Source organism: Gasterosteus aculeatus, chromosome 17 (genome assembly GCF_964276395.1).
Source record: "Gasterosteus aculeatus chromosome 17, fGasAcu3.hap1.1, whole genome shotgun sequence".
Lineage (NCBI taxonomy): Eukaryota > Metazoa > Chordata > Actinopteri > Perciformes > Gasterosteidae > Gasterosteus > Gasterosteus aculeatus.
In genome coordinates, this window is record NC_135705.1 from 129148 (window position 1) to 155569 (window position 26422).

At 41.9% G+C, this 26422-nt stretch overlaps 1 protein-coding gene across 19 annotated transcripts in view; it reads right to left on the reverse strand.

Moving 5' to 3' along the window:
* Window positions 1–6196: 6196 nt before the first annotated feature.
* ptprt (protein tyrosine phosphatase receptor type T) overlaps window positions 6197–26422 on the reverse strand; it is a 133189-nt gene continuing 112963 nt past the window's right edge. For all 19 annotated transcript variants that reach the window (XM_078092592.1, XM_078092591.1, XM_040204041.2 and 16 more), the window contains 12 exons: window positions 24970–25006; window positions 24133–24230; window positions 23650–23766; window positions 22276–22430; window positions 20676–20811; window positions 18586–18735; window positions 17760–17933; window positions 17460–17591; window positions 15215–15340; window positions 10141–10304; window positions 9219–9354; window positions 6197–7884 (listed from right to left, as the gene is read on the reverse strand). In XM_078092592.1, the coding sequence (XP_077948718.1) occupies window positions 7831–7884; window positions 9219–9354; window positions 10141–10304; window positions 15215–15340; window positions 17460–17591; window positions 17760–17933; window positions 18586–18735; window positions 20676–20811; window positions 22276–22430; window positions 23650–23766; window positions 24133–24230; window positions 24970–25006 (1479 nt within the window). In that variant the 3' untranslated portion in view covers window positions 6197–7830. The remainder of the gene's footprint in view (window positions 7885–9218; window positions 9355–10140; window positions 10305–15214; window positions 15341–17459; window positions 17592–17759; window positions 17934–18585; window positions 18736–20675; window positions 20812–22275; window positions 22431–23649; window positions 23767–24132; window positions 24231–24969; window positions 25007–26422) is intronic.

Here is a 26422-nt window from a genome sequence, read left to right on the forward strand (position 1 = left end):
GGATTGATATGTTTTACATAGCTCAGATTTTGAGGGTGTGTGAATAAGAGAGAGAAAGTCAGAGAGAAATGTTTGTATTAATATGATTGAGAGAGAATGAGTGTGGTGAATTAATTAGGTCTGGCTCCGCTGAGCCTCCGTCAGTCGGTATCAGTATGTATCTGCGTGGCATATTGTCTGCGTGTGTGTGCGTGTGAAGAGTTCCCAAAAGCTGGAACGAATGCACTTGATATGTCAGCACTTTTTAATCTATTTTCAAAGGAGCCCTTCACAACCCCCTCCCTCTCTTTCACAACACACAAACACACAGTATCTGGCTGGTTTCTGAACTCCCTTTGTGGTCTTTTAATATTCTCTCAGCAGCAGCTTTTCAAGGAGGACTCGTGACAGGAGTCCTCCTTGATCTGAGGACAGAGAAGCCATCTTCTCTATCTATTATACTAACCATGATTAGTGTAAGGTTATACATACACAGTAGACTGCGCTCTATTAACAATGCAATTTATGAGTCCCTTACTTGTTTTTGTAGATATTGTAGGTATTTTCAAAGAAGCAAAAAACATGAAAACATGTAATCATCATAATCGATTGAGGAATATCACCAGAACTTCCAGACTGACGTTATTGTTTGTGCGCTGAACTAACCCCGTAGTATTGGTCATTCTAGAGACAACACAGATGTATGAAGTTTCTCCTTAAGACTACAACATTTTGGCTTCTGTCAATATTATACATGTATGATCAATTACTTTTTCACATTTCCAACACATTTTTCCCTTAAGTTAACAATTTTGTAATTTTGTGTATTTACTCGGGTTATCTTGGGCTGACGTTCACAATTAGTTTAATGATCTAGATTAGAACACTTAAGTGGGACAACTATGCAAAGAAATACAAAACCAGGGAGGGGGTAAATACGTTTTCACACATTTTTAAAGTTGAGCCAGAATATATAAAAACAACTGAGCTATTTAAAGGAAAAGTTTGGGGGTCCTTTTGGGGAAATATGCTTAATGGTTCAAGTTTTGTATGCTGTTCATTACTTTTATCATTTACATTTAACTTAATTGTCTGTGTTTCTATACTCCAATTGTTCAAATGAAGTGGGTGAGAAACAGTACTGGGGTACTTTGTTAGCAAAATGACAGCAATGTTAAATATTGGATGACCTTTGTGAAACAACAAGCTTTAACAACTTGGAATGAAATGACAGCTACACAAGAAACATCGTGGTTAGAAGATGAATCTTATTACAAATTAATCTAATTACAAATAGAAATGTGATTGCTCTAACATAAATAGGATCAACTACCTCTACCCTTCAACAGTCAAAATCTTCTTCTTGTCTCTTGGATCCGATTCCAACTAAGCTGCTTAACGTGAGCACGTCTTTACTGGATAATATGAATCAATTACTCTTACTCTTTTCAAGTAAAGTCAACTTATTACACGTTACAGTGTGGTGGCACCGATTCCCTCAACCTTCTTCGGTATTTCAACTTTGTCTCTGTCACGCCCAGTCCTTCTATGCAGTTGGTTTTAACTGTCTGGCTGCTTTCTGTTACTCACCTTGTCTCTTGCTTCAGGCACCTCCCTCTTCCTCTTTGATTGCAAGCTCCTCCCTGATTATTTTCAACCTTGCCTCGTTGCATGCCTTCCCTAGTGTATTTAGTCGGTGTTCTGTGCTAGTAGGTCTCAGTCTTTTTCCAGTGAGCTTACTAGCCCTTCTTAGTCGGTTTTTGCTGTGTCTCTACCAGTTTCCGTCTACCTGTGAGTTTTTGCATGCCAATTTGGATACTGTTACCTGTGTGACTGACTCATGTACCAAAATCCTAGTATAAGTATTTATTTTCACACGACTACCTTTGTTCTTTTGAGTCGTGTCTCCTGTGTTTACTAGTCCCTAACAGGCTCTTCATTCATTCATCACCAGATTGCTGACTTAGCCAGGAACCTACATCAGGGTCTTGTCAAATGACGAAAAGAATAAAATCTTTGTGGTACAGGCCTGTACTAAATTGCCCATGGACCGGTACATGTCCGCAGCCTAGTGGTTGGGGACCTATGCTCTAGTGGAAAGATCTGTGCAATCAGCAGTTACAAAGTGAGCAATGTTTTGAATAATAAAATGTTTGCAACATGTTACTGCAACCATATAAATACAATAGACAACAACTCCATCCCAATAGTATTGTTCTACATTAGAACCCATTTGTGGATGCCGAACTAAGGAGTTCCAGGTCATTGACTTTAAACTGTATTTAACAAGCAACGACTACAATCCAAAGGCGAACCATCCAGAACCTGCCATTACACAGTGCCGTTTATTAACAGAAACTAGGGGCCTCATTTATAAACGTTGCGTACGCACAAAAGAAGGCGTACGCTGCTCTCTACGCAGTTATTGGTATTTATAAAAAGCAAACTTGACGGAAAAATGTGCGGTCCTTCACGCAAGCTCGGACCCATGCGTACGCACAAAAACGGGTGAAATGAGAACCGTCGGCAAAGTGTGTAAAACTAGACTTGTGTAAATGAAATGCCAATACTGCCTCTCATAAATAACACGAACACCCGTTTGATCGATCTGCAGCGTAAAACAAACAAATACAAATTAACACATTTTCAAAAAGAAAAGTGAAATATCTTCTGCAATAATATTGGCATGTTTAAGGGCAGATGGCGCTGCCTCGACTGCACTGGAGGGAGGTTATTGTTTACTCCTGAAAAGGTGTGCAAAACCGTGCTGCATGTGCTGTGCTACATAATGTGGCACAGCTTCCAAACGTGCCTCGACCCCCTGACGCCGATGTTGGCCCAGACCCTGTCCCCGATCCCCAATCATTGCCGCCAGTCTTTCATCAAGAGGGGACAGCTCCGGTGTCCCCTTCCCCCCCCCCCCTCCCCCTTTGGCAGACACACTTTGGCGATGGCGCGCTAAACGCTTTTTTGCATTTTTTGCATTTTCTTTATTTCGGCCACGGCCCGAGGTTGTGAGGCTGCAGCGTTGCTCTGCAACCTTTTGCCACTCGAGTGCCTTTTTGGCATTAGTAATGTCCATACTGTGCCCTCCAAAAAAGCATTTTACTTCTCCTTTCCACCTCGCCAAGGATCATTTCGACTTCACACTGAGTGAAGTCACGTTTCTTCGTTTTCCTCTCAGTGTTTGTCATGATTTCGCAATCGATGAATATTAATTTGTGGGCGTTCCACAGACTATATATGGGCAATTATGGGCGTGACCTGAAGCCGCAAAAGCTGCGCTGCACTTAGAAGTGATTGTGATTTATTAAGGGAAAACTGCGTAGGACGTGCGTGTGCACGGTTTTATCTGAAGTCTGAATATTTCTGTGCGTCCGCACGTCCTACGTTTCATCCGTACGCCACTTCTGGCGCAAATCCTACGCAAGGTTTTATAAATGAGGCCCCAGAAGCGCACACTGTTACGTTCCCTGCAAGGGTCAGGTAATGTAAACAAAACAAAGTCGAGAGAAATAAGGAAACTAGAAAACAACAGTGGATAGGGCAAACAATAATAAAGAATTTATTGTTCTTAAATCAAATCCCCAAAAACTCAAAGTTGCAAAGAAGCAAGACAAAACAAAAAAGGCTCCAGAAATTGGCCATAGCACATCCTGGGCCTCCCTCTCGGACTCTAACTCCGAGGTTGGTGGAATGTGTCACTGCTGGTGGCAGCCAAAACAGCAGATGCCTCTCTCCATGGCCGAGCCCCTGGGTTTGTCATCCAAAGCCTTTTAAAGGGGCCGGCTTTGATCGCCCACCCAATCGGGATTGACCATCAATTAAGCTTTCTGCTGCGCTGTCTGCAAAACACGGAAAGCCACAGGTATACACAGGCGACCAACAATAACCAGGGACGTAACACACACCCCTAAACTATTTAAATACTTCACTATTATTCTTATTATATTCTTATTATTACAGTTTTTGTTTGTCTGGTTTTGTCTTTGGCAGTATTTCTGACACCTTTACAGCCTCTCTTGTATCTGATTAGTTCATTTGAAATAGCAGCATCCTGCCAGTGTATTACAATTAATAAACCGTAGGTAAGTTCCCTTTTCCCTACCATCCTCCTAATACTCAAATATAATATAGAATCTGGTCTCATCCTCTAAATGAATAAGATACTGGGTGTACTACTAACCTATAAACCGTAATTACAATATTAAAATGCTGCAAACAAATGGCTGAAAACCGAAAAGGAAAAGTGAAAAACGGATGAAAGATATTCAGTCAGCAGGATTCAGATCCTCCTACATGGAGACTCGCTGGACATTTTCTGTCTTATTTTCTCATTACTAAAAGCTACAGGGAGCCTCAGCAGATGGGGGTTTCACCATGTTGTCACCACGTCTGTGTGTGCAGAAAGACCAAATGTGTGTGAGTGCATGCAGCAGGAAGATTGTGTATGTGAAGAAACACACACAAAAGTGGATATGAGAGTGACCTGCGTCCAAGCGATAGGCCAATGAAAACACCAGCAAGAGATTAGTGACCTCCTCCAAAAACATTCCCACTGCACAGAGGTTGTTCAGTGTCTTTGGTGTGTGTGTTTGTGTGTGTGTGTGTGTGTTGGTATGTTCACTCTTATTTGTCATCTCATCTCATCTTAAACCGCTTTTCTGGGGTCGGGTCGCGCAGGCAACAGTTCCAGCAGGGGACCCCAAACTGCCCTTTCCTGGGCCGCATCTACCAGCTCGGACTGGGGGAACCCAAGGCCTTCCCGGTGTAGAGGTATAATCCCTGCACCTAGTCCTGGGTTTTACCCTTGGCCTCTTCCCAGCTGTCCCTCGAGGGAGGGGCCCAGGCGGCATTACCAGATGCCCAAACCACCTCACCTGGCTGCTTTCAAAGCAAAGGAGCGGTCGCTCTACTCAGAGCTCCTCACGGATGGCTGAGCTCCTCCCCCTAGCGAGACGCCAGCCCCCCCTCCTGAGAAAGCCCATTTTGGCCCTCTTGTAGACCTAGACCTTTGGATCATGACCATCCTTCATGACCATCCATGCCAAACTCACCCTCTATCTTCCCCTCACTCGCGTACAAGAGGTACTTGAACTCCTTCTCTTGAGGTAAAGACACATACCCTACCCGGTGTATGCCATCCATCGGTTTCCTGCTGAGAACCATGGCCTCAGATTCAGAGGTGCTGATCATCATCCCGATGGCTTCACACTTTGCTATGAATCCCTCCGGTGAGAGTTGGAGGTCACTAATACGTACATATTATACATTTTAATAAAGCTTTCAAACTATTTAACAACTCAGTTCAAAGGAATGAAAAGAAAGGGGACAGAAGATCAACATTGGTACTGTTTGTGTTTTCATATGCAGCTCTGTGCCTTGAGGCGTACATATGATTTCTGTGCTTTAGTTTGCCTTTGAGTGTCTGTTGATGCAGGCTCTCTGCAGACTTGCGTTCGTAAGAAAGAGATTTGTATTCTTTGAGCGGACCTTTTTGTGGCGTGCATGTGTGCGTGCATCATCTCAGCCCAAAGCCAAGCTGACTGACAGCTTCCCTCTGAGGAGCCCCTTAGTTCTTTTGATTGATCGTCATAATGCCAAGGTACAGGCCCTGTCCTTGGTGCTTATGCTAATCACAAGCTCATGCATATGTATAAGCTCCTTAGGAATCAAGCAACTAAATAAAGAATGAGGCTGTGCTGATTGATTAGAGAGAGAAAAGAATCCACCTGTAACCACTTGCTGAGGGATCACAATGGGAGCATGTGACTGTGACAGCAACAATACACATCAACACTACAGTAGAAGTACTCATCAGAGTACATTTAAGAGTTGGCTGTTGTTTTTCTATGGTACGCAGCATTTCTCTTGAAGGAAGGAGGACAGAAAAGCCTTGTCTGGGTCAGAGAGGTCTGCCATCAGTTTCAATCCCACAATACTTAAGCAATGATATTTTGAGCTGTTTTCATTGCTTTATGTAGCAGATGAGCAGATAAATAATAGTAAATATTTCTATTGTTTTTTTTGTACTGTAAGGATAAAGTTAATAGTTTATTGAATAGAAGTATCCAGGTGTTTAAAGCTTAATTAACAGTCGCTCTAATAAGCAGGGGGAACTTACTTCTGTTGAGGAAAGAGTTTGTATATCGAGTCAAATAAACATGCAGAATGTTAATCAAATCCAAAGATGATTCTGTAGACAGAAATGAGATAATTTTCAACATTTTGGTCCCTTTTATTTTATGTAACCACATTTCAAATAACTAAACAACCAATGGTTATGGGTTCATCAGTTCTAAACAGCACTTTGCTCAACAGATAATCATCAGAATCATAATCATACAAAAAAAATAACAAATCAGATTGAAAAAAAAACACCAACAGAATAAATAGCACAGATGAACTAAGCCAGTCAAATAAAGCCAAAGTAAAAAACAAAAATGGAAAACTTCATCTTTCAAATTGTTTAAATACGCTCTGAAAATCTTTGTCTTAGGTCCATAAGAAAGTCTGACTGGACTCCAGGAACAAAATAAAATACATAAGCGCAGACTGAACAAGTTTACACACCATTTTGCAAACAGTACGTCAGTCAAAAGCCTCAAGACCTACAAGCTATGTTCGAACGAGGAAAAGAAACGTAATTTGAGGCCCAACTGTCTTTATCGGGAATTTGTTATTTGGGTTAGATTTCTCCAGGATGTATTAAAAGGGAACCTAGTGCGTCTTCGAAGAGTTTAAACCAAGCCATGTTGCATGAGGGGACAGGAACAGAAACTCTAAACCAGGGGCGCTCATACTTTTCCGGCCCACGAGCTACTTTTCAACTGACCAAGTCATGGCGATCAACCCACCCCTTCCCTTCGAGGACTGTCCGATGGGGTCAATGTCGGAGACAAGTCTAAACAGTTTGTAGCATGTGTCTGGGTTTAGATGTTTGTCAGCATCTATGTTTGTTTGTTTGTTTGAATGTGGTCTTCTTAGTCATAGTTAAACTAGGGATGGATGCACAGTGTATGCATTGGGTAAGACTGACTACATAAAACCATTTGAAAACATTGATCAATCTTTTTTTTCTCAAAGCCCCAAAGGAGAAAACCGGACAACAACAATAACAACAGCAACAACAACAACATTTGGTCGTAAAGGCAACAAATGACTTGTCTCTATAATGTTGTTGCTGGTCTTCCCCATGCACTGGACTCCACTAGGATAGTAACATGCTCGGGTTTCCTGTGTTAACGGGGATTGTACCAGTCTGTCAGACTGCCTTCAAGCAGCATGAAGGAGAATGAACCATATAGCAAAATGCATTTAGCACTGAAGCAGTCAGGAAGTCCTATAGAAGTTCTATGTCTCAGACAAACATGCTTTACTTTACTCTGAGATGAATATCACAGTCCAAAAAGCAAAGCTGAGGCTACATGTGAAATAATCTTCCAGTGTGCATCCATCCTTCAAAAGGAGACGCCATTCAAGGCGTAGAATAGACGGTACAATAGTCACATGACAGCTGATAAAACAGGCAGATAGAGAAGGAAAAAGTGGAGCTTTTCTTAAACATAAAATCTATTTGTTCAATATTTCCATTTTCCCTTATTCTTTGTACAAGCAGGTAACGTTCTGTCTCCAACAAGGACACAAGGAAATATACATATTTGTATGTGTGTTGTCACAGGCACACAATGTGGTGCTCACACCCACACACAATAATGCTCGCAAATGAACAAGAATGCCCGCCTCTTCTGCGCGCACACACGCACGCACGCGCACGCACACACGCACGCACACCCACACACACAAGTTTGGCCTTGGGAGGCCCAGTGTCGTGTTGAAGAATTAAGCCAATCAGAAGGAGCTGAGCGCTTCCAGAGCCACTTCATAGCAAAACTTGTACTGTTCCTGTGGAGAGCAAACGGCTTAATGTTAATTTTGATCAGTTTTATACATATAAGATACAATGAGATACACACCATAGGTATCAAGAATATATAAATACTTCAAGCAGCTGACTTAAATAGTATGTAAAGTAATGTGGCTGTACAGAAGACAATACTATACGAAATTAGAAGAACTTCTGCAAACCTTTGTTTTTCAGATGTGACCTGATGAACATTACTGTACCACCTCAATCTCCAAATACATATTCAAATAAATATGTGCATAAATATATATGTATATAAACAAAGATGTGTACAAATGAATATGTATATAAACCAATAAATCTAGTAATACATATTTAAACAATATGTATTTACAATATGTATTTACTAAGGCTGTCAATAGATTTTTAAAAAATAATGAATGTTGTTGTTGTTACAATGTTGTTTTAAAGACGAAATCTAAAAAGCAATGAGTAATCACATTAGAAAGTGTGTATTTTAGAGACTGTTGTTTAATTGTTAATGCTATTTTAAACACAAAACTCCACACATTTGATCATCTTGGAGGCAGAATTCTACCCGGTAGAACATGTTAAACTAGCAACTCTTCCTGCTGTCCTCGTGCACTTTTCTCTTAACTCTCCATCATTTGACGGCTGTGTTTGAAAGGCCAACAATCTTCCCACATTTAGCCAGAACGTTTTCAAACCACGGCCTTTTAGGGACACAGTGGTGGTCCTCGGCAGACTGTAAAGGGCAGGGTAATGTTAGATGTTGAGATGGAAGTAGCATAGCAGCTAGCTTAGCATAGGTCTGTTTGCCACTCACCCCCATTCTGTTTGACGAGTGGAGTAATTCCTCTGCACAGTTCTCCGCTGTATGTTCTGTCTGTTTTACTTTCAATGCAAAGAGCTCTCTCCATCAACTGACTGTAGCTAGCAGCCATTTTGTTTCCGGGGTATACTTCCAGTATTAACAAACGTACGTTAACTACGTCAAAATATTTTGTTGCATTAATCTCGGCCACATTAATCGCATAGATTAACACGTTCATGTTGCACTTCAAGTAAGTGTATTCTAAAATTCTAAAAACCTATTTAAATGAATATGTATGTAAAAATATATTTATATGTATACATACATGTTGTTTTGTGTGTGACAGTTATAACTAATTGAACTGAGTTGAATTGAAATCATAAATGCTTAAAAATTCTATGTGAAATTAAACAGTCAGATCTCCTCAAGGGTTCCCTCCATTACCATGACCACCAAAAATGTGTTTCATGATAAACTCTTGTTAAGTGTTAGTGTTTGTGGGCGTGTGTGTGTGTTATGTGTGTTGTGAGTCCTAACCATGGTCTCCACCATATTAGTCTTGTTGTTTCTCAGTGTTTTGACAGTGTGGAAAACATCCACAATGTTCTGCTGCTGGATCATCTCATTGATGCTACACATGGCACAAAAGGTTCCAGAACGCCCTCCACCGGTACTGTTGAGGAGAAGGGGGGAGGACAGAGGAAAAGGGACGGAAGCAGGGAGGAGGCAGGAATTATTGGATATAAATACAGAAAGATTCAGATTGTTTTTTGGTATTATTGAAAGTAATTTTAATTCATTTATACATTTGTGGATTTCCATTTGAGAAGAGAAACAGAGAGGTTCAGGGGCATATTGGATGTGTATGTTGAACAGCTCTAGCACACTATTATTATTGTTCTTCACCTCTATCTGAACCACACACACACACACACACACACACATAAACCTCAATAATACACGGTTCTCCCTCAGGTTGTTCCACTACGATGTTCTTCGCACTAAAGACAGGAGCAGAAACAAAAACCCATGTCCCCGCTGCTGATTGAACCATCAAGTGTCTCCTCTTCTCTGGTAGAAGTGCGTAAAATCAATATCTGGAGATGATTAGCCATGTAGCATAAGACGAATACGAAGACACACGCAGAGGAGTTTAATACTCACGAGGGTAAGTTGCTAATACTATTGTGGAATAACACGTTTTTGAATTGATTTGAAGATTTTATTGATGCCGTAGAAAAGATGTCTGGTTCTTATATTGCCGACATGCTGAGCCCTTAGAACCAGCTAATAGCCGTACATCTTCAGCTGGTGATGTGAATGTGATCTTGGGTATTTCTTTTGTCCTTTACAAGAATGTGTAGTTTGTCATTATGAGACGTGTCTTCCACACCTTCTTTCAGTTGTCTAATTATTTCCCACGATGGAGTATGGCTGTGTGTGTGTGTGTTAAACTTACAGGCAGTGTACCACTGTCCTCCCATCTCCTCCGTCATACTGTTCTTGCCACTTAGCCAACCTCCTCACCAACTGGAGGATGGAGTGCTTAGAAAGGGGCGTGTCTCTGTAGGCTGGCCAGCCAATGAACTGAAAGTGCTGCACCAGGCGGTAACCATCCTGGGGCTGTAGAGAGAGATAGGAAACAATCAGCAATGTGTTAAACGCAAACGTGGGTAAACTATTACAGTATGTGAAACAATCCTCTGAATCATGAAAGAACGTCTTTTGTTTCAGGATCAGGATCATGACTTGTTCTATTTTACATTTCATAGTGTGTAATAACAATCTACACTGCTTCGATGCCTCAATGGGCCTAAATACATTATTTTTATTCTCTTTTCTGTGTTGACAAAGTGTAAATGTACATATATATTTTATAAATGTATATATATAGTATATACACATGTTTTACTGAAGCTGTTGAACAAATTTAAAAGTTCTTCTTGACCAAGATGTAAATAACAAGGACTTCTTGTATAGATACATACATATGAACCACGACGCATTTCATTTTCATGAAAATTTTTGAAAAAAGACTGTTAGACAATATGAAGTTTGTTTTCAGATTCTGAAACCTAAACACTCAATTCTGTCAGAGCCATTTACCAAGACTACCTAGGGGAGGGTAAAGCTAATGTTTTTCTTCCTTTTTATTTCCACTTCCCCCATATCCTCTTCCAATCATATTTTATCTCTAACTTTTATTTAGGCTCTCTTTCATCTTCTGTTGCGCTCACTTCACTATAAGCCTTTCTGATGCTTTTACTTTTCTTTTTTTCTCAAACCTGCAATCCTACCCTCTCACTCTCTCCTTCATTTAATGGCTTAGTGGTCGGTGCTATAGCTGTCTCACAGTGTGAGATGTGCTGTTGTGGCGATGATATGATCCATTTCACGCTAGAATGGGGATGTATTATAGAGGAGAGAGAAAATAAGGAGAGCAGGGCAGAGGGAAGTTCACTAAGTGCTATAGAAGCAGGCAGATGAACGGGTACCGGCATAGATGGGTGAGAAATTGAGATGACAGTGGGGTGAAAAGAGGTGGGAAGACAATAGGAGAGGTGAGGGTAAAGGATGCATAAGATGGGAGGTGAGGGTAACGGATGCATATGAGGGGATGTGCCTTCGACACAGTGGACTATAATATCCTATTAGAAAAGCTGCATAAATATGGATTCTATGACATTGCATACAAATGGCTAAAAAATGTCGCCAAGAAGAGAGTTTGTTTGTACTAAAGGTTGTTATTCAAACAAAGCCAGACTGATATGTGGGGTTCCTCAGGGGTCCATTCTTGGTCCATTGTTATTCCAAATTAATATTATTGACTTGTCGCATGTGTCACAAAGCTTTTTTTTGCAGATGACACAACCCTAGTATTCTCTCATTCAAATCTCAAGCTACTGATTATGGAACCAATGTTGAATTAACTGCATATGCTACATGATTAAAATGAAATAAGCTTTAAATATAAAAAAATCTAATTTCATGAATTGCAGTGGCAAAAGACGTACTGAAGGGATTTAACAAAAATTAAAATTGAATCCCTTGAGATGTCTTATTATTGATGAAAGTTGGAGTAAATATATTCACTGTGTTATTACAAAAAATAAACAAATAAATTGGAATCATAAGGAGGGGACTTTCGGTCGGCACCAAAGTGTTTTTGGAAGACCATCCGGCACCTCAGGAGGGGGAAACGGGGAACCATCCAAGCTGTGTACAGTAAGGATGGGACCCTGTTGACCGCGACTGAGGAGGTTATCGGGCGGTGGAAGGAACACTTTGAGGAACTCCTGAATCCAACTACTACGCCCTCTTTGGTGGAGGCGGAGCTGGAGGCGGAGGAGGGATCATCGTCAATTAGCCTGGTGGAAGTCACTGAGGTAGTCAAACAACTCCACAGTGGCAAAGCCCCGGGGATTGATGAGATCCGTCCAGAGATGCTAAAAGCAATGGGTGTTGGGGGGTTGTCTTGGATGACACGCCTCTTCAACATTGCGTGGAAGTCTGGGACAGTGCCAAAAGAGTGGCAGATCGGGGTGGTGGTACCCCTCTTTAAAAAGGGGGACCAGAGAGTGTGTGCCAATTACAGGGGTATCACACTACTCAGCCTCCCGGGTAAAGTCTACTCTAAGGTGCTGGAAAGGAGGGTTCGGCCGATAGTCGAACCAAGGATTGAAGAGGAACAATGCGGTTTTCGTCCTGGTCGTGGAACAACGGACCAGCTCTTCACTCTTTCCAGGATCATAGAGGGGGCTTGGGAGTATGCTCAACCAGTCTACATGTGTTTTGTGGACTTGGAGAAGGCGTATGACCGGGTCCCCCGAGAGATACTGTGGGAGGTGCTGCGGGAGTACGGGGTGAGGGGGTCCTTGCTTGGGGCCATCCAATCCTTGTACGCCCAAAGCGAGAGCTGTGTTCGGGTGCTCGGCAGTAAGTCGAAGGCGTTTCCGGTGGGGGTTGGCCTTCGCCAGGGCTGCGCCTTGTCACCAATCTTGTTTGTGGTCTTCATGGACAGGATATCGAGGCGTAGTCGGGGGGAGGAGGGTCTACAGTTCGGGGGGCTGCGGATCTCATCGCTGCTTTTTGCAGATGATGTGGTCCTGATGGCATCTTCCGTCTGTGACCTCCAACTCTCACTGGAGCGTTTCGCAGTCGAGTGTGAAGCGGTCGGGATGAGGATTAGCACCTCTAAATCTGAGGCCATGGTTCTCAGCAGGAAACCGATGGATTGCCTACTCCAGGTAGGGAATGTGTCCTTACCCCAAGTGAAGGAGTTCAAGTACCTCGGGGTCTTGTTCACGAGTGAGGGGAAGATGGAGTGTGAGTTTGGCCGGAGAATCGGAGCAGCGGGGGCGGTATTGCACTCGCTTTACCGCACCGTTGTGACGAAAAGAGAGCTGAGCCGGAAGGCAAAGCTCTCGATCTACCGGTCAATCTTTGTTCCTACCCTCACCTATGGTCATGAAGGATGGGTCATGACCGAAAGAACTAGGTCACGGGTACAAGCGGCCGAAATGGGTTTCCTCAGGAGAGTGGCTGGCGTCTCCCTTAGGGATAGGGTGAGAAGCTCAGCCATTCGCGAGGAGCTCGGAGTAGAGCCGCTGCTCCTTTGCGTCGAAAGGAGCCAGTTGAGGTGGTTTGGGCATCTGGTGAGGATGCCCCCTGGGCGCCTCCCTAGGGAGGTGTTTCAGGCACGGCCAGCTGGGAAGAGGCCCCGGGGAAGACCCAGGACTAGGTGGAGAGATTATATCTCTGCACTGGCCTGGGAACGCCTTGGGATCCCCCAGTCAGAGCTGGTAGATGTGGCCCGGGAAAGGGAAGTTTGGGGTCCCCTGCTGGAGCTGTTGCCCCCGCGACCCGACCCCGGATAAGCGGTTGAAGATGGATGGATGGATGGATGGAAGGAGGGGTAGACATCTTGTCTCTGCAAACTGTTTCCTTGTTTATTTATTATAGTTAAATTTTTCCTTATCTTTCATATTGTAATATAGTTTGGGCCAGTACTTTTCCTACTTCTCTGCAAAAAATGTTTTTCCGTCAAACGTTTTTTTATGATTGCAACAGTCTCACATCTCAGCCTTTGTTTCAGAAACTGCAGATTCTTACCATTTATGACATTTCTTTAACTTTTAATATATAAGATAGTTTTAAGTGAAGGAAATATTCCTAATCATTTCAAGTCCTACCTCAAAGTTAATTCACAGATTCACTCATACTCAACTCGTCAATCTTCATATCTTCATCCTCCAAAATTACTGACTAGCTGAGATAAATTTTCAGTCAGATTTAGGGGAACCAAATTATGAGATGATTTTTCCCACCTAACAATATGAATCTTTTCAAAAACTGCCTGAAAAAAAATCTAATTGCTGTTTTGCAAGAGTCAATGTACTGGTGTTAATTTCTTGCTTTTGTTTTTCGTTATATTTACATATATCTATGTTTGTTCCACTTTGCATTTCCATTGCTTATGATTTACCACAGCTCTGCTTACTTTTACATGCACACACATACACACAACACAACTTTATTTCTTTGCTTTTGTTGTCTATCCTATGCATATTTCGTTTAATGTTTGTAAGTTTGTAAAGTATTTTAATAGTATATGGGTATAAGCTTCAAAAAAGCCCACTTGGCCTTTTGCTTCTTCCTGCACAGTGATATTCATTATTTCTATATTGTTTGTTTATTGTTTATTTTGTATTGCTTGAATTGTGCAAATAAAAAATAAATGAAAAAACGATGCAGAAGAGGGGACGTGAGGGTAAAGGGGACACAAGAGGGGAGGTCAGGGTGAAGGGCAGGGCTGTCACGATATCAAATTTTTGTTGTGCGATTATCGCACCAACATTTATTGCGATATGCAATATTATTGTAATTTTCAGACCATTTTATGTCACTGATATCATAATGACAATATCTTAGCATAGTAATAAAAGTACGCTATTTCAAGGAACAGAGAACGTTTTATTTGTCAGAATTGTTTGACATTAGAATCGGAATGTGAAAAAAAATATCCTAATTAAAAACAGAAAATGTGTCCAGCGTGCCGCAGCTGCAGGGAGAGACGGGGCGCCTCTGTCCCGCTAACAATCGGCCGGCCCGGGAGGAACGCAGGAGGAACGTTGTTCCTCACGCCCAAGGAGGCAAACAAGTACTCCAGAGGAACCGACAGTAGTTCGGGTTGAAAGACCGGGTGGATGGTTGTTGTTTTGGGTGAGATTTTAGCCTAGTTGGGTTCACTGCTTCTCTTCCGCTCGGTGTCTGTGTGCGCGTTGCCTAAGCCCCGCCCCCGCTTTCCACAAGGAAAAGGGACAGAGGCAGCGCGATCAACTTAAATGTTGGTGACGTTCATTTGAATTCAAATGAATATCGCAGCACCAAAAATTATTGCGCGCGATTTCAGAGAGTTTGCAATATGTCATTTTATCGCAAATTGCGACAGGCCTACTGAAGGGTGCACAAGAGGGGACGTCAGGGTAAAGGAGACACAAGAGGGGAGATCCATTAGACGACAATGTCAGTACCCGGGCCATATTGCAGATCCTGAAGATTCGATTGATGATGTCTTCATCGATGTCCGCTGATATGAATTCAACTTGAATGGGTCCGTAGCAACAAGAACTTTTTTCGGGCCAGTATTGCATACATAACTGTAAAATCACAGAACAGAAATTAGGATAAAAGGAACAGCTTCATTTTCTATCATGAAGTAAAAAAGCTTATTTAATAATCTGATCTTTAAAAAAAACGGGATTCAATTCACTTTGATCATGAGGATAATAACATCTGATTCGATCAATATTTCTTATCTGTGAGTTCATTTTCTATGAGATGTCGATATATTTATATATTGTGTGGTATGGGTAGGTTAGGCCCCGTCCTGTTGGTTAACAGCATTCAACCTTTTCTTGCATTTCGTTGCCTCAGTACTTGTACCCTGTGCAATGACAATAAAGTTGAATCTAATCTAATCTTCTTCTGGAATCAAATTATAACGACTACTATTCAAAGCCTTTTCTTCTACTTGCCCACATCCACCCATTCATACACATATCTTGACACTGATGGCAGAGGCTACCATACAAAGGGCTTCTGCCAATCAGGAAGGCCTATCTGGATTGCTGGGGATCCTTACAGAGTTCTCTCCCCACCTGACTGGGGTGCAAAGACGTTTTTAGGAGATGCCTCTGCCTTCCCAGGTTTCCTCTGTTGTTGGACACCCTGATTGTCTGGCTTGTAACAAAGGGAAAGTTGCACCCTCCACTAGCACGCGTGACACAGCCTGATTTTAGTGGAATTTACACAAAACCCACACAAGATGTTGTTCTTCCCCAAGTGTGATTTCTCTCTCTTGGTGAAACTAAGCATTGAGGTCTCATTGGGCAAGCCATTGACACCATAGGGGTCCTTGTGCTCTGGGCTGAGATCATTAAAAACAGCTCTCTCCTCCAAACTTTCTTTCCGGTCGGGCTTTCGTTGAGCCACAAGCCTTTCGAATGATCTCATGACTTATTTAAATCTTAAGGATGCTCGAGAATGATGTCTACCTGTGAAATTTGACTCATAACCCCCTCAACATCAGCTGCAGAAAGAGTGCAGTGATTTCAAAACTTTGTTGAAAAACGGCAAAGGTAGGAGATATTTATTATTCATACGCTTCGATAGCTTGGTGGTTTTTGTACTCTCAATACGGCAAGGTTTGTATCAGAGAAATGTTAAAAGACCTTACTGCGATCAGGGCGATTTAGCGGTTAGCTTTTAGCTTTGCAGGATTGTTCAACTTTTGGACAGTCAAGTGCACAATTTCTGGACCAATTTGCATTGGATAGTGTATAGCTTGTAATCTTCAAACAGATCAATGGGGATTATAGCCAAGACTCTTAACGCTTTGAAAGGTGTCAAGCACTCATATATTTGTTTGTGATGAGTACATGATTTTCTTGTTGGAATTTGGTTCTGGTGCGGTTCGGCGCCCTGGAGGGAGAAATATTTGTAGGTTGCTATTGCATTCATTAAAACAATAACTATTTCTGCCATAAGACAACTACTGTGTTGTCTTATGGCTCAGTCTCCCAGGGAAAGTATATTTCAGAGTGTTAGAAAGGAGGCTCGTTCAACCTCATATATTTCATACTGTCATTCAGAAGATGTCTCGGTGTTTCCCACGCAGAGCTAGAGAGCTTTAATGGAGATAGGGACATCTGGAATACCCTCTTAAGCCTGCTAACCCTTCAACTTGGCACCGATAAGATGGACGGAGAGTTACTCCACTCCCTTCCCGCAACATGGCCTTGCTAACAACGATGAACAGGGGAGGAAATGTGCGCTGACCTGTATGCTCTGGAAACACTGAAAGGAGGGATCACTGTGACTCAAAAGGGGGGAGCAGGTCTTTCTCTAATTGGAAAATAAGCACTGCAGTACGCACATCAAAAGGTCTGGACAATATGCTGAAATCCAAATTGCACCTGAACACACACACAATCATCACAAATACTTGAGTGTTTGTGATGATTGTCCCCTATGCCATCAGTGTGTGAAGGTGTGAATCGGCATATCATTTCATAATAACAATGAGTAATGCATGTTCATCATAATATCAATATTCAGAAATTGCTGTGTCCCCTAAATTAATTTCATTAAGATTTCTCTCGTTAAAAATTTGTCCCAAACTGTTCTAAAGCTATTTTAGTTTTCCAAGTATTATTCAAAGGACTGTGCTTAAACATTCCCACTTATAACAATAGTTTCAGGAATAGTTTCTTTTACCTGCGCTGCGTCCATCTCATTTAGCATGACAATGGAGGAACAGTTGTAGTCGAACACAAGCCTCCAAAAGTCGGCCATGGTGTTTGGCAAAGGATGCTGGGTAACAATAAAGGCAGCTGGCTGTTTGTGGCTCTGGAATTGTGAGACCATAAATAAATAACAACAACATGCAAAAGACAAACAGACAAGGAGATAAAGCAATGTTTAATGATAGAATAGTCTCTTCGGTGCTCAATAGTAAAAGAAAAGACACTATAAAAATTATGACAAACATACCTAAATGCCTAAATGTACACTTACATCCATTAATGCAGCGTTTATGTAATTGGAACTCTCTCCGTCCACAGCTATTAGGAAAGGTAGGCATCTGTCTGCTGATAGAACATCCATACTGCGATTCTTGTCGTGGTTCCTGGGTAACAAACCCACGCTGCAGTCCTCTGGACGAACTCTAGGGGTCACTATGTTCAGCGTCTGGTTGACCAAAAAGTAATTTATAGTTCCTACTTTTAATTAAACATAGTGGTCTAAAAAACGTAGTTTAGTTAATAGAGCCAAGGAGATTGAAGTAAAGCAGTAATTGGTTAGTGAGGATGAAAAATGTCCACATTCACTTTATGAAGACTCATTTGGGTACAAAAATGAGGTCCTAAGAGTTAAACCTTGAAATGTTCTTTGAATTAGAAATTTGAAGTATTTTACGTGGATATCAATTCAGTGTTCATAAAATGTAATCCAATGAAAAAGTTTGCCATTGCAAGCTTTATTGATCTCCATTGGAGAGCTGTCATGTTGTGTACATTAACTTCCTTCTAAAATGAAGAACTACAACTGTACTCCTTCTGAATTCACGTTTCTCTCACTAACACAAGCTTAATTGCTTTTTAAACTCAAATAAAACTAAATTATTCATACTGGAGGAAAGAATATGTATCAGCCTCTCCACGGTTATAATAGTAAGCAGCTACAATTTGGTCTAATTAAATATTTAATTAACAGAGCAACATATGCCACATTTGAGACACCGCAAGCAACTTTTACACTATATTCCTAACATTGATAGATTTAGATACGGTTGCATTGTCGATCAATGTTTGTCTGTGCACGGGTTTAACTGAGTGCTCACCTGGAACTCATCTTTAATCTGGCTGGAGTTGGTCTGTGGGTCCAGTCTGCTGATGTTGTAGTAAATGGCTCTGAACTCACACACTGGAATGGCTGTATTCCCACATAGACACGCCTCCAGTATGGCATCATGAACAAACACGTACTGCTCCTGCAACATGAGTCATAGCAACTGATCAAATAAGTGCTGTAGTCCAAATGTCTTTGAACGAAGAAACGGCCTTTGAGAGGAGACGGAGAACTTTAGTTTGGTTTCTGTACACATGGCATCCATTGTAGTCTGTCCATCCCGGGAGTGGGATCCCTCCTCAGACGTTCTCCCTAAGGTTTCTTCCCTTTTTTCCCCTCTTGGAAGGGTTTTTTTCCTTTTTTGGGGTGTTTTTCCTGTGCAGGTGGTGGGTTTTGGGACAGAGGATGTTGTATGTGTACAGACTGTAAAGCCCTCTGAGGCAAATTTGTAATTTGCGATTTTGGGCTCTACAAAATAAAATGAATTGAATTTCTCACTGTGGCCGTTTGCATTGTGGAGCAATGACTCTTTTTGGAAAGAGAAAGCTGCAGCTGCTGCTCTCTCGGACAAACTCAAACATTACACTTGATTCCTTTGTGTGGACGAGCTCACTTGGTAGTCTAATGGTACGTTCACACCAAAAGCAGAGCAAATGTTCGCCCGCTTTACTCGCGCAAGTATTTCGCTTCATTCGCGCCTGGAAGGGGGCGTGGCTTATCTCCGTCACGTGTCTCCGTAAAGACAGTTGTCGTTTCCACCAGGGCAATAAATAACCACCATTTCTGCTCTTTATTTGTTGTGTGAATTACACAAACGTCGGAACCGTAGACGGTGTTGTTTTCGGGTTCATGACATCATCCGTCGCCGCACAAAGCTTGAATTTCACCGACTCCTCCAGGAAGCGTGTCTGATGACTGCGGCTTCCAGCGCGGCTTCAGGCGGACCAGCAGCCGGTCTGATGACCTGATGTGTCGGCTCGGTGCAAAATAACTTACAGGCGTTCAGTCTCAGCTGTGTGTGTCTCCGGTGAGCGGCCGTTTAATAACGTGTATTCACGCTGTGGCAGCAGGACGGCGGTGATGACGAGCGGAGCATCTCTACGCTGATTGGCTTTCGCCAGACAGCGTCGGGCGAATTTTTAGCCCAAAGTTGAAATATTTCAACTTTATTTCAACTTTGGGCAAAAAAGCAATTTATTCGTTTTGCTTTTTCGCGTCATTCGCACCGCCCGTTTAAAATTCGCATCATTCGCGTCTGTGCATTGACTTTATATGGAATCTACTCTACCCGCTTGGCTTTTGGTGTGAACGTACCATAAGAGGGGAATGGAAATGGAGTACTGGCCTGCATTGACGCTGTGCTCGGGATCAAGTGTCCTCTTGTGGTCTTACTGGTGAAGTCATTGGCCACCATGAGATACAGGGGCCCGCCTACATCCTAAATCTCTCAACTCCCACAATGTCTTTCCAATTAATCAAAAGTTTGTTAATTTAACATTTCTTCTCTCCCACTTGTTTCAGTCTGCACTCACCTGTTTTGCTTTTTATCTTTTTTGGTCTATCTCTCTTTCTGTGTCTATGTCGAACCCCAATATAGCGGGAATGATAATTTAAGAAGCATCACTTGAATGTCATCCTCTGGCAATTAAACTGCTTCTGACATAAACATAGACACAGTGACAAATCAGGAGATGGCACACACAAACACACACTTATCTTACCCATATCTGCCTTTTAAAAGATGAATTGGTTTGTGTTGTTCGAAGCAGGGTAACAATCACGTCAAGCTTCTTCAACACAAATGACTCCTACACATATTCCAAAAGCAGTACAGGATGCATCCAGCTTTGTTCAAGTATGCACACACACACACACACAATTCAAATGGTCTTTGTATCGTGTCATCACATTTATTTGCTTCCGCAGAAGTAATGCAATGTCAAACTTATGACGTGCATGTTTGTGCATGGTATATGTGTGCGCATCTCATACAACCGTGGTGACTGCAAGTTGAGTGCTATAACACACAAACACACACATACTAAAGTATTGTTCATGTATTTTCTGTGTGCACATGCAGACCTCTGTTTGGACCATATTGACTCGTTGTGATCTGAGCTCTCTGATACAGTTGAAAATGTCCACCACGCCCTCAGTCTCTGCCATGTCCAACATGATGTCCACTGCGATGAAGCAGCCCGTCCTCCCTGCACCAGCACTGAAGAGGCAAATAAAGTTCCAAAATGTTGATTTTCTAATCTTTCTAAACTTTCAGCATTATGTAGACAATACTGAATGTATCAATTCATCAATCAGGGCACATAGGAAAAACCATCTCGTTAGACTTCAAGCAGCTCAAAGGACATCAATACCTGCATGACCTGACACTTCCTGGTGTTAAACTGACAAGCAGAATTTATTTTACTTGATATCAATGATCTATAAATATAGTTCCCCTAGATGGATGTACCCTTTAACTCCCGGATAAAAAAAACTAACAAAAAAACAATTAATAAATAAAAAATGGAATTCATCTGAATTGCCCAGAACAGTAGATAAGTGATGATAGCTGTTTAAGTTAAGTCAAAAACCATAAGATTTCAGTCGCTATATTTTAGAGCAGTAGTCCCCATGATGGGGGGCATGACCCCTAGGGGGTTGTCATCGCCAGAAAAGGTTTGGGTCGAAGAGGAACTGATGCCTGAAAGAAACATTTAGTTTGGACGGAGGAGACCCATTCACAAACACAGCGAAAGCGTAATACCCCGAGCCAGATGGTATGGCGTCTCGTCCTGAACAGGGATAACTGAAGGGCCAACAAACCATTGATGGATTAATTAAAAAACGGTATAGAGACGGTCATCACAGGGGAAAGATCAGAAGGAGGGGAAACTGAGAGGTCGAGAGATTTGTGGGGGGCGTCTATCTTTCCTTTCACCACCCCCCTAACAGTTCAAGACGACAGCTACAGAGGGATGGCAAGGAGATAGAGAGCGAAGGGTGGAAAAGGAGGTAGTGCCTCAGCAGATTACCTGTCACCCCCTGTGATTAATGTGGTATGTGTGGAGTTTGAGTGTGTATAACCGTGTGCATGTGTGTTTCTGCGTGTGTGACGACCCACATTAAAGGCCAATAGCATCTGAGTGCTCCGGAAACTGGAAGTGACGGCCGTAACTTTCTGTCCGTCCACACTTGTACAAGAGCAGTGTGTCTGTCTATGAGGCTTCTGCTTAAAGCTTATTCCTGCTGACAACTGAGACAGTTGAGAACAGGATGTATATCTATATAGATATACTGTATATAGATATACTGTATATCTATGTAGATAAGTAAGTAAATAATTGTATCGGCACTTTAACCTATGTTCCTAGTACAGTTCCTTGTTCTAGTGTAAATGTTAACACTACTGATTGAATTTGAACGAGGTAATATTACTACATTTGTGTTAGTGTGTGTGTTTAATCAAAAGGGGACCGTTCTTCTGCTAAACATGAACTAATGGATTATTGGTTAAATAGGATCATAAATTCTGAAAAGAAGTTAAACAAATACTTTTGATGCTTTAGCGCCTCAAGCCAAATACAATCTGTCACACACACGACAAACATCGATATTGGAGATTTAAGATAACCTGTACATCTGTATGGGGGAGTACTTTTACTCAGTTTGTAAGTTTTCTCACCTGCAGTGGGCCACTATTGGCCCAGCATCAGGCGCGTTGAGGAACTTAACCTGTCGAATGAAGCCCAGCAGTCCGGTGGCATAACAGGGAACGCCGTGGTCCGGCCAGCTGGTGAAATGAAACTGACGTAGTTCACGGATCTCATTGTGACCCTTCTGAAAATCACAGAGTGAGAAACGTTACCCTTCAATTGAATATCTGTTTTTTCAGTGTAACAGATATAGCTGAACTACTTCGCCCAGCATCTAAAAGGCAATACTACATCCATTGTGTTTAATAGTATTGGGGAGCACTGTTTTAATGCCACAAAATGGGGTAAAATAAGGAACTAAAATAGATCAATGTTGAATCTCCTGGGTCAAGGAGACTGTTTCCAATGTAGCAGTCTTCATCAAAGCGAGCATGTGACCTCTCCAAAGGGAGGAGTGACGTCAACGTCATAAGGACATTTGAGTGGCTTCCCATTATGTGTTTCTTAATTTCCAGTGAAGGTTTGCTTTCATTAATAAATGATAAAATGTAACAGACGTACTGTACCATGTTTTGCAGAGAAACGACAAAAGGGTAACACCCAAAACAATTTGTAGACTTCTCAGCTGGACCTCAGCAGCCTGAAGGCTGAAATGCTTCTGCTTTAATAATTCAAATCTATAAATTCCAATATGCTGTTCTAAACTAAACAGGCCTTAAATGAAGAAACATGTGTCCTCCTGCAATCATTATAGCTCAAATATATAGCTTAAAAAGAATATCTACTATCACTGATAGAATGAACACTCTCACACTTATTCTCTGCAATTAAAGCCCTTTACCTGTACAGAACCTGTGTACTCCCTCAGTCCTTCTCTGCACTGCTTTCTCTTTGCTCCTCGCATATTATGTATTAATAAGTGTGTATGGTGTGTGCTGATATGTATTAATGCATACTTAAAAATGACAGGCATTTCAAAGTCAGCCTTCTTGTAAATTTTACACTAGCCGTGCGCATGCACGCACACACACACACACACACACACAGAGCTGTTATGGATTAATGGCTCACTAAACAAGCTGACAGCGAGGACTTTAGAACTGGTTTTCATAAGCCGCTTTCACACGAGTGAAGGGAAAAGGAAGGGAATAGTGAGATAAAGGAGGGGGTAGAAAGAGAAGGTACACTACAGCAAGAAATCTGTTCATACATGTGCATCATGTTTTAAAAATAATTTCAATAAGGATTTACTTCACCAGTACCACGCTTGACAGTTGATGCATTTGTGCTAAAATGTGTGCAGGTGATCCCTCTCTTAAACTGAGAAACCAACCAGTAACCATCCCTTCTGTCTCCTAGTGGCTATAATACTGATGCAGGGAAGCCATGAGTCACTTTTTTACCTTCTGGACGGTGAATGTCCTGATGACGTATTCAGCCAGCGGTTCAGTCTCTATCAGGGTCACCTTGATGTCTCCATAAACCTCAGTCTCATCTGGCCAGTAACGCACACACTTCACCTGAAAAAACAATCAACATCAATACTGCGCAATGTAATTAGTATGACATGCCAGTCATATCACCCAATGGGCACGGTCAAGTTGATCACCATCCAGAAATTAAATTAGATCAAGTGTGTGTCTCCCACATTACATAAGCAGTACCTAACACCAGCAAGTCATGTTTAAGCTTCGATTAAAGTAATTTTGTTTGATTCTGATTGGATTGTCTATATCATGTATAATATATGGAATACAATAGAACCAACACCCGGTTCCTTGAATTGACTAATTCTGTGATATCATGTATCTATAGGTATTTGGCCTCTCTAACAAACAAAGACAAAAACGCATACACACACACACACTCTGGGACGATGAACTCACCCTGCCAACCTCCACCAGGTTGGTAACCATGACAATAGAGGCTGAGTTTTCCTGCCAGACCATCCTCCAGAAATCTCTGACTGTCTCCTGCATGGGCCCTGACACACACACACACACAAATATACATATGTATATATATATATGTATATAAACATACATTGATGTACAAAGCACATGCACTCTGCCTGAGTATTCATGACCACACCATCATTCCACTGTCACTGTGAGACACTACATGTCCCTCCTTGACGCTCTACGTATAAGTTTGTGATGCTCTACATGTCACACTGTAATGCTTCACGTATCACTCTGAAACAACATATCACTATTGGACACTATATATCGTTCTTTCACACTCTCAAAAAAGTGTTAACATAAACTGTTTCTATTGCAGTGAGCAGAAAGCTGGGTATGTAAGTCACTCACACACCGAAGATGCCTCTGTACGATTGGGTTACAATTCAAAAGCCACTGACTCACTGTCCAAATGAGATGGATGTGAGAAAATGTTCATGCTGGCGTCATGTTAAAATACGTCAGCAGTGACTTAACAGTCTTACAGCAGCACATACTGTACATGAATGGGGATGCCGACATAATTGCACTTGTATACTCAGCCACTATCAATCTCAGGTAGTGGTTCAAAGGTTTAAATAATGGGGTCTTAAATTTGTCATAGGGATTTTATACTGTTGTTTAGATTTAGGGGTTCTTGTAATAGTCTTCCAGCAAAAATGACGACATTTACCATGCAGGTGCCAAATACGCACACACACACACACACACACAAACACACAAAAGTAGAATAACACAAAAAGTGCTCTCACACAAACTCACCTTGTGTGGCGATGTAATGTCTGGGTCTGTGGTAACCCTGTAAGACAGAGATGAAGTCACAGAATCATAGGGTTGGCTTGGGTTTATAGTTGGGGCTGGTTTAGGGTTAAAGTTATGTCTGGCTTAGAATTCCCTTTAGGGTTTGCTCTGTCCCAGTGTGGGTTTGTTTCCTGTTTTATTTTGTAGTTTCCTGCCTCATAGTACCTGGGTTAGCTTCACTTCGTGCCCTGTTATCCACTTTGATTGTCTCCTGTGTCCCTGATCGTTTCCACCTGTGTCCAATCACCTGCACCTTTCCAGTGTATTTAAAACATGTGTGTCTATCTAATTTAAAGTATTTTTGTGCTCAAGTCTGCTTTTGAGTCCTACTTAATTACTTACTTACTTACTTACTTACTGCTGAGTCCTACCTACGGACTCAGCAGACTTGTTTTTGGAGTAAGGATCTGACATTGATTATATCCAAAATTGATAATGTTGTTATATGACTTTTCTGGACAAACTATTCAGGGTTTAGGATAGGAAAAGGGCACACATAATAATGTTTTAATCTTATAAGTAGGACCAAATACTTTTTGATGGTTTTGATGTTGGTTTTTGGGGTGGTTCATGCTTTTTGCTGGACGGTGAGGAGAAGCTGATTACGATCTGTCTGTTTTTTCTCAACACTTTTATCTCCGTTTTTTGTTCGACATTTTATTATCCTTTTTCTCCAACCTGTTAAAATCAGGTTTTTTTTGTTCTGAAGTAAATAAACCAAGTTTGCTCCGAGCCTTTGAAGTTTTTTGAAATGTTTCTTCATTGAGATCCTCTGGCGAGGGGGCCGAGCCCCTAGGTTAGGCTGAGGTAAATCCACTACGGACACTTGGACCCACTCACTCCCCACCTCATAACACACGGGGAGGGACAAATAAATTAAATTTATTGGGAGATTAAATACGTTCCAGGTGGTAGCTCCGTGGCAGTCGAGATTAGTGACTATTGAAAATTCCTTACGAGTTCTCTGTTGACTATAGAGGTTGAGAGCAATAACCTGTAGGCTGACTTTTTAGCGGACCGATGACCTGTGCGCCTCGCTCCTCCCGTACCGTCGTTACTCGCAGTCCGGTGGAGCGGAGACATCTGCCAGTGGTGTGGTGACATGTGCGGCGCGACCGGGATCATACACTTCTCAGGTTTTCTACTAGGAGATCTCGCGAAAAGTGTTACGAGAAATTTAAAGGGCAAACACTGCCCGTCAGAGTAAAACAAAATAAGGGGATCTAACTAAGAATTAAGTGAGATCGGGAACTTGCGTTACACGCGTTCTGGCATCAGAAGACCGACTTTGTTTTTGGGACGCGGAGCTGCCAGGGCCTGCCTTGGACTTCGAGACCTTCTGAACCCCAGAAAGAGGAGGTCGTTAGGGTTGGCTTAGGTTTATAGTTAGGGTTGGCTGATGCTGAAGGACTTC